This window comes from Labeo rohita, unplaced genomic scaffold (assembly GCF_022985175.1).
Source record: "Labeo rohita strain BAU-BD-2019 unplaced genomic scaffold, IGBB_LRoh.1.0 scaffold_1985, whole genome shotgun sequence".
NCBI classification, from domain to species: domain Eukaryota; kingdom Metazoa; phylum Chordata; class Actinopteri; order Cypriniformes; family Cyprinidae; genus Labeo; species Labeo rohita.
Window position 1 is genome coordinate 2,381 of NW_026128204.1, and position 9,384 is coordinate 11,764.

A 9,384-nucleotide genomic window follows, 5' to 3' on the forward strand; every position below is an offset into this window, starting at 1 on the left:
CTGATGCCAACCCTGAAAACATACAGCACTACCAAATTCTGCTACAAATTTATAGTGTTCTTTGTCTGTTTGATTACGTCATTAATTGATCTTTACCAGACATCTCTACCATATGTACATCAAGCTACTACTACATATATAGTAAAAATGTCAATTTGGTGTAAAGCTGCTATGCAACGATATGTATCGTGAAAAGCGCTATACAAATAAATTTGAATTGAATTGAATTGAATTGAATTGAAAATGTGGCTAATGTAAATAGGTGCGTCTATCCACAGAGAGAAGAGAGGGGCGGGGCGAGCAGAGCTCATTTGCATTTAAAGCAGCCTCGACCAGAATGAGATAGATACAGAAATAGAAAAAGAAAAAAAAAGATACAGAAATCACTGGCATACCTTTTTACTCAACTGCTTTATATCATTAAATGCATTAAATGGCAATATAAAATCAGAAAAAAAACATGATGCACTGGAAAAATTTGATCTTTGCGAGTCAAACAGATGGAAAGCTTAGCTGCAAATATACAAGCTGATCTACTGTAATACGGTTCTGTGGTTTGAAAGGAAACAAAACATCAACAAAAAATACTGTAAAATCATGTCTTACAAATACTCAGTTATATATCACATATACATATATGTTGAAAACAGTGATCTGTTTGGGGTAACTCTGTTTTTACCCCTTACACCCCTCTCTCTCATCTAACAGGCAATTCTCAATCAGGTCCTGTAGAGAGGAGAAGCTTGGTCTGTCCTCGCTGTTGAACTCCCAACATTGCATCATAATACTGTGCACCTGAAAAAAAAGATCATTTTTACAATTACTTTACCTTATATTTGTTTCATACTTCAGCTGCTGCATGAACTTGCTGTCTATGTACAACAGAGCTCAATTCAGTTGGTTAACCAAAAGCATTCAAATAGAAATCTGCTTTGATTTTCACCTTTGGTGGACATTGAGATGGTGCCGGTAATCTCCAGTTATCCTTGAGAAGATTAAGAAGATGGATAGCCATGGAAGGACTCTGGACATAACTTCCTATCTTCTGGATACACAACTACATCAAAGGATTTACAATAGAGCAGGTTTAACCCAGGAACACATAAATTGAGTCAATGATGACAGAATGTTCATTTTTAGTGAGTTTTTGTGGGAGTTTCTCAAGGTGACAGTCATTTGTCACTGTACTCATACAGCAGTAGCACTATTATTACAGAGTTTCATTTACTCACCCTTTTGGGGTTTCGACTGATGTCGCAATAAGAGAAGAGCTCATGTAGAACAACGCCGAAACTCCATACGTCTGACTTGTGGGAGAATTTAAATTCTGAAATGGATTCAGGTGCATACCTGAACAGGACGGGACACGAAACAACACACAAGTTTAAACACAACATTAAAATTAGGTAAATAAATAAATAAAATAAAAATGGTCAACACTGAATCCTTCAGAGACCAGGAAAAATAGCATTTCATTAAATCTGTTATCACAAAAATGTGGTTTATTAATGTTAATTTGAAATGTTAAAATATAATACATTGGTTTATGTGAGGTATTAAGACTGATATTAAAAGGTATGTGTGACTCTTTCTTTCTTTTTCTAAGTTCACACCCTGTGTGACCAAAATATTATTGCTTGCTTTTAAGAAACTGTGGTAAACTACAATGGCAAATTAAAAGACATTAAACATGCGGTCACACCTGATGTTATTAGGACATAAATTGTTAGCTGTGTGATTGTATGTTAACTGAGTGAAATGCACACTAATAGTGTTGTCTGCCTGAACTCCCAAAAGCTTGATGTAACCATCACCAAAAAATAGGGCTTTCTCCTGGCTGCGTGACACGGTAGTACTCTTTTTCCACTGGGATGATCTTTGTGAGCCCAAAGTCGGCGATCTTCACCAGAGTGTCACTGGCGACTAGGATGTTGCGAGCAGCTAGATCACGGTGAACATAACGCATGCTTTGCAAGTACTCCATACCCTACAAAAGAGCGTTTTAGAGAGTTGTTTACATATGTAAAGTTCCACAAACAAATTAATAGACTGATCTAACCTATGGTTAGAAAAACAATGCATTGTGTTCTAGTGTTGGCTATTCTGTACCTTACAGATCTGCGAGGCAAAGAGCAACAGTCTTCGGGTGCACACATTCTGTCGGTGCTTTTCCATGTATCCAATCAGACTGCCATACGGAAGATATTCCATCACCAGTTTTGTGCTAAGTCGGCCTGTGAGGAGTTCAAAAATGAGGATTATTGACTGTTCACAGGTGTTTACACACATACTGATTGGAAATTGTTTGGTAATCATCAAATTAGTCTAACCTGCGCTGTAGCAGATGCCCTTGTATTTGACAATATAGTCACAGTGCAGGGAGCTGATAGTTTGGATCTCTCTCATGAAGTCTGCCATGGTGGCCTGTTTGTTTGACTGAAGTTCCTTTACAGCTACCAGATCTCCTGTGTTATCACCCCATGGATCATAACGACAAAGCTCAACACTGCCAAAGTTACCCTAAACACACACATGCACACAGTTAAAACCATCAGCTTTCATTTTTCTCACGTCATTTCTGATTATCATTTCTGATTATCATTTCTGAAATCAACAGCTGCCAGAAAACATTTATAATGTGGTATTATCAGATTCTCTGTGCTTTTTTGTTGTACCTTTCCCAGGACAGAGATAAATCGCAGGTATCGCTCCTCAAAAACGTCCTGTTGTTGCTTTTTGAACATGTTCGGTCTCCTCCAGAGGCTGTCACTCTTGGGAAGTGTGCCAGTCGCATGAAGAATCTCATAATCTACAGAATGAAGGTGAGAACTGAAATCATGGCTGACCATACGGTTCACATATGTTTTATGACAAACCTAACCAGTGTCAAACATTACTAAAAACACTTGCTTATACATTAAAGTTTTACATTTTATTTCATACCTGTATTCGTTATTATTTAAATATTTAATATTTATTATACAAGAGATGTATGTAACATAACAAACTTAGTGGGAAATAATAATATATTTAAAATATGTATTTAATAACATATATATAATTTAATTTCATATATTTAACATTATAAAAAACTGATGAATAACAGTATCATAGAAAAAATATGTAACCTTCCTCAAGGGGGCGCTAACTGGCCTTAAAAGCCAAGCCACATTCTTTTTTCATTCAAGAATGTGACCCAAACCGAGCAGATTGTACGCAACAGTATCATTGTAGGAAGGGAGCTGGTGTACATCTGTGTGTTACCTGAAGTGATGAGGCTGTTAAGCTGGCGGATGATGCTCCGGCAGGACGGTCTTAGCTCAGGCTGGTACTGCATACATTGAGCGATCAGGTCGGCGAGCTCAGCCCACTCCAGCGCAGGCAGGTTTGAGAAATGGTCATAAAACTGCTGCTTCTGCATTTAAAGAAAGACAACAGCTGTTTAGTACCACAGTCACATTTCCTGACTTTATGCGTAACGTTTTGTCTTTTTAAAATCATCTAGAATGTATAAAAACAAATTAACAGTTAATTTTTGTATATTCATGGTATATTCATGTGAGGTGTCTGTACTTGTACGAGGTCCAGGCCCTGCAACGGAGCTTCTCCATTATTGAAAATCTCCCACAGCGTTGTCCCAAAACTCCACTTGTCACACTCCAGTTCAATCTCAAGTGTATCCAGAACCTCCGGGGCCACCCATGGGATCCTGTCCAACACCACTGGATTCACAGAAATGAGCATTTTAATATATTACACATAATTATGTTTATACATTATAATCCCTAATGAGAAGTAAATAAAGAATCCATTTTTACTCTGTCAAGTGTTCTTTTAAAAACACAAATTATTCTAGAAGTCATCAAATTAAGAGTAAAATTGGTTTTGCGTTCATTTGTTCAATGTAATTACCATCTTTGCCCAGCAAGGCCATGCTGATGCCAGGGTCACTCAGTTTAATGAAGGGCAAGTTATCAGAGGAAGGGTCTCCCTCTCTGGCCAACAGCAAATTCTTTGCACAAATATTCCCGTGTGCAATATTCTTCTCCTCCTGCACATGATAGACAAAAGAAAATGTATTTTTAACTGCTGTTGAACTTTAGAAATACTGGCTGGGATGCATCCCCTCAAATATTCAGTGCAGAAGTCAATCAATATGAGATTTTAAATGAAGGATTCTTGATTCAGCATCCTTTCTATAATATACAGTTGAGGTCAAAAGTTTACATTCACTTGCCAGAATCTGCAAAATGTTAATTATTTTACCAAAACAAGAGGGGTCATACAAAATGCATGTTATTTTTTATTTAGTACTGACCTGAGTAAGATATTTCACATGACAAGACATATAGTCCACAAGAGAAAATAATGGTTGAATTTATAAAATGACCCCGTTCAAAAGATTACAAATGCTTGATTCTTAATACTATGTTGTTACCTGAATGATCCACAGCTGTTTTTTTTTTTTTTTTCGTTTGTTTGTTTTTGTTTAGTGAGTCCCTTGTTTGTGCTGAACAGTTAAACTGCCTGCTGTTCTTCAGAAAAATCCTTGAGGTTTCACAAAATCTTTGGTTTTTCAGCATTTTTGTGTATTTAAGCCCTTACCAATAATGACTGGTTAATTTTGAGATCAATCTTTTCACATTGAGGACAACTGAGGGACTCATATGCAACTATTACAGAAGGTTCAAATGCTCACTGATGCTCCAAAAGGAAACACAATGCATTAAGAGCCGGGGGGTGAAAACTTTTTGAATTTGAAGAACAGGGTAAATTTAACTTATTTTGTCTTCTAGAAAACATGTAAGTATATTCTGTAGCTTCTGAAGGGCAGTACTAAATGAAAAAAAATATGATATTTAGGCAAAATAAGAAAAATGTACAGTACACAGCTTCATTCTTTAAAAGTTTTCACCCCGCCTCTTAATGCATTGTGTTTCCTTCTGGAGCATCAGTGAGCATTTGAACCTTCTGTAATAGTTGCATATGAGTCCCTCAGTTGTCCTCAGTCTGAAAAGATGGATCTCAAAATCATACAGTCATTGTTTAAAAGGGTTCAAATATACAAAAATGCTAAAAAAAAAAAAAAAAGAATTTGTGGGACCTCTAGGATTTTTCTGAAGAACAGCAGGCAGTTTAACTGTTCAAGACAAACAAGGGACTCATGAACAACTATCACTTTAAAAAAAAAAAACAGCTGTCATTCAGGTAACACAGTATTAAGAATTAAACGTATGTAAACTTTTAAACAGGGTCATGCTTAACTAATGCACAGATAATCATGAGTTAATGTATAAATCATGAAGAACTAAACCATATATTATTGCTAACTGCATCAGCAACAAATAAACATTCTAAATGATTCATAGATTAAGTAATCAATAAATTGTTATTAGTTAAATGTATCATAATATTTCCTAATTTTACCTGATTTGTGTCATAAAATTTCCTAATAACAAATAGTATTAACTAATAGTGTATTGTAAAGTTGTAAAGTCAACTATTATTTTCTCTTGTGGATTATATGTAAACGCCTTTTATGTGAAATGTCTTATTCAGGTCAGTACTAAATAAAAAATAATATGCATTTTGTATGATCCCTCTTATTTTGGTAAAATAATTAACATTTTGCAGATTCTGCAAGGTGTATGTAAACTTTTGACCTCAACTGTACATTCCATGTATGCATATTTTTCTCTATGAACCTCTAAATTAACCCTAGAAGATTAGAAAAGTAATCTAAAAATAACATAATGGACAAAACAAGTGTCAAAAATGTAATGTTCATCACTGACTGGTAAACAATACCGATAAATTAAAACAAAATAGATACATGACTGATTTGGCCCTGATAGCAGCCAGTTTATCATGCATGAATATTTCTCACCAGGAAGTTAAGAGCACAGGCCAGTTGTTTGGCCACATCTAATTTCCAGCTGACTGACACAGACGCGCTCCTCTTCAGGTACAGGTCCAGTGCGCCGTGCTTCACAAACTCCTGCACCATGATGTCTGTGGGGGTCAGAGGAGGACACGCTTTACTGACATGACTGTATTCACAGGTACTTTGACAGGCAACCAGCATCACCAACGACACTCTAGAGCCACTCAGAGTTCAAGAAGATTCAAAGAGCTGAGGTCATTACACAGACTTTCAATTGCTTTCATAGGGTTTGCCCTCTTGTGCTTAGACTGCAATAAAGGAGTGTTTGTTAAGAGTGCTTTTACAAGTGTAAAACACTTACTTTTGGATTTGTGCACACTGATGCCATATACCAGCAGAAGATGCTTGTGGGAAATCTGACTCATCAAACTGGCCGCCTCAAAAAAAGACTTAAAAATAGCAGTAAGATTAAATCATTAATCACATGGATAAAAAAAAACACTTATTTTCAGTCAAAAAATGCAAACGTTTACATATTTACAAGTTTGCACAATTACATGTCTTTGTTTTATTTTTAGAGGCATATCTAATTTAGTAATACTATGGTACAATATGCTGAATCAAACAGAAAATTATCATGGATTGTCAAACAAGGGAAAATGCAATTTTCTTTATGCAAAAGTGCATATTTGAGTAAGAGTTTTACTGGATATTGTCTTTTCACTGCAAATTATCATACTTAGCATATGTTTGAAAACGCACCTCCCAGCAGTTTTTATGATTTGCATCCAGGACCTTCAGAAGAACCTCTGTGGAGTGTGTCAGTCCGTCACGCTGGTCTGTCTTACTGCCTCTGAAGATATGCGTGAAGGAACCTTGACCTAAGCTTTCCCTCTTTTAAGAAATAGAAATGAAGTTGTTATGAGATCAGACACACTGTTAAAATGATCTTTTGACCCCTCTAAAAGCAAGCACTTTCGCTTGCCTTTCTACAGATTGAAAATAATAAATAATACAGTGTTTTTATGCCCTCAAACCACTGGTGACAACTTTAACATCAATGACAATACACCGAAACTCATAAAAATGTGTAAATGTACCCAGGTGAGGTCCTCGTGTTTAATCATGTGGAATTGCATGTGGCTTGGTTTGTGTCTCTGTAACATGGGGGAACTGGGCATTTCAGTCATACTGCTGTTACGAATGATGATCATGTTGGTAAGTTCTGCAATGAAGACAAGAAATAGCACAAGAAAAATTAAAAACCTTATCCACCTTATTTTTTAATGCAGAAGTAAGCCATTTTCTGTGAATGCGCAAGACTTCCAGTTCATTAGCTTCTGTAGCGAAATCAGAATAACAAAGCGCAGTAAATGGTAAAACTGTTTGCACTACAAACCAGTGTGTTCATAATTAATATAACATTAAAATAATATGATAAGACACACCAGTTTGTCAAGCAGAAACACAAGCTGTTTTGCTATAAATAGCTGGAAGCGGATGAGACCAGAAGCCTAGCGCATAAAATGGACAAATGTCTACGCATCTTGTGGGAAAAATAAGGAGGATAAAATATGCAAAATATGTTTATTCTGGTGAATTACTCTATTATTTTTTTAGATAGTCTATACCATTTCCTAATTATTATTTAAAATTTTTTATACAAATTATTTTATTAAATATGACAGAAAATCTTATTAACATTTTTCAAGCTATTTTTCCCCAAATTATAAGATTATAGATTATTTATGCAAATTATTTCATTTAATATGATATCTATAAAATATGTAAAAATAAAAAACAGAAAGAAATAGCCCAATAAAAAATAAAATTTGATTTATTTTGATTTGAAAACTTTTGATTTATTTTTTCCAAATGATTATTTTAAATTATTTATGCAATTTATTAAAACATCACATGTATAAAACATGTAACAATAGCAAGAAAATCCTATACAATTTTTATGAAGTTTTTTTTCCTCCAATTATAACTGTAGATTATTTATGCAATTTATTTTATTAAATAAATACATACAAATATGTAAAACAGCAAGACATTACACAATTAAAAAAGTAAAGGCCTGCCAATTTTGAAGTTATTTTTTCAATATATATATATATATATTTAAAGGTGATATCTATAAAATATGTAAAGAACCGCACAATAAAAGTAATCTTTTGATATAATTTTTTTCAAAATTATTATGTTAAATTATGCAATTTATTTGATTAAATATATGTATACAAATATGTAAAATAGCAAGAAATTACACAATTTAAAAAGTATAGGACTACACATTTTAAACTTATTTTTTCCAAATTATTTTTGATTATTTATGCAAATTATTTTATTAAATATGATCTATAAAATATGTAAAAACATAGAATGAAATAGCAGAATGAAAGTAAAAACATCTTGTCATTTTTTCCAAAATTATTATTTTAAATTATTTATGCAGTTTAGTTAAATATCATATGTATGAAATATGTAAAAGTTTATCAAGTTATTTTTCCACAAATTATAATTGTAAATTAATTATGCAATTAATTTTATTAAATGCTAATGCTAATTTTAAAGTCATTTCTTCCAAAATATTTTTGATTTTTTATTCAAATTATTTTATTAAATATGAATATCTATAAAATTTGCAAAAAAAAAAAAAAAAAAAACATAAAGAAATAGCACAATAAAAATAAAAACATATTTTGATGCTCTCCAAATGATTATTTTAAATTATTTATGCAGTTTAGTTAAACATCATATGAATAAAATATGTAAAAATAGCAAAAGTTTTAGGTTATTTTCTCCTCAAATTATAGTTTTAGAATATTTGTGCAATTTATTTTATTAAATATAAATATGCAAAAAAAAAAAAATGCAAAAAAAAAAAATTAAAAAGCCCTAATGAAATCCCCTTTTAAATCCCCAGATAACTCTTGCTATCTCATTTCTATAAAGAGAAACATTAAGATGTAACAAAAAGCAAATTTGGTCAAACCTTTTGGTCTGGGTGGGCAGCACTTGCCCAGGGTGACGGGGATTTCTGACATGAGAAGCGTACTGTGCTGATAGAAGTCTGTGAGCTGTTTTAGACTACAGAAAGAGTTGTGAATCCCAGCCAGGCTAAACTTCTCATTTTTCTCTATCAGACAGTCCTTGTAGTCCACCCCTAGAGGAGTCTGTTAAGAAAGTTAAGAAATATAACAGTGGATTCTAGACACTAACAGTTCAGCCAATCTGTGAAACTAAAGTAAGATCATGCTGTGGTTGATTCAAAATTCACATTATAATAATACTAAGCACTAATATATAGGAAGTAGCTTTTGACGAATCAGATTTAAACTCATTCGAGGCAAGGAGTTATGACTCATGTGCTATTTTGGTTACTTCCTGTTAGTCAAAACCCAAAGTCTGGTATCTATAGAAGTCCAGGAAGACTCGTACCTCTATGCAAACGGTGAGGAAGTACTTGTCAAAGTCCTTGGGACTGTGACGTAACA

At 33.7% G+C, this 9,384-nt stretch overlaps 1 protein-coding gene across 1 annotated transcript; it reads right to left on the bottom strand.

Annotated features, from left to right (window-relative positions):
- Positions 1 to 392: 392 nt before the first annotated feature.
- On the bottom strand, positions 393 to 9,378 carry LOC127159198 (tyrosine-protein kinase JAK2-like). The gene is made up of 16 exons (XM_051102098.1): positions 9,329 to 9,378; positions 8,883 to 9,063; positions 6,985 to 7,109; positions 6,647 to 6,778; positions 6,246 to 6,333; positions 5,888 to 6,012; positions 3,913 to 4,051; positions 3,574 to 3,722; positions 3,265 to 3,415; positions 2,676 to 2,809; positions 2,331 to 2,520; positions 2,110 to 2,234; positions 1,815 to 1,987; positions 1,233 to 1,350; positions 944 to 1,057; positions 393 to 795 (listed from the first exon to the last, which is right to left on the bottom strand). Exons 2-16 carry the CDS (start codon positions 8,932 to 8,934, stop codon positions 676 to 678), a joined length of 1,935 nt encoding a protein of 644 aa, XP_050958055.1. The 5' UTR covers positions 8,935 to 9,063; positions 9,329 to 9,378; the 3' UTR covers positions 393 to 675.
- Positions 9,379 to 9,384: the final 6 nt, after the last annotated feature.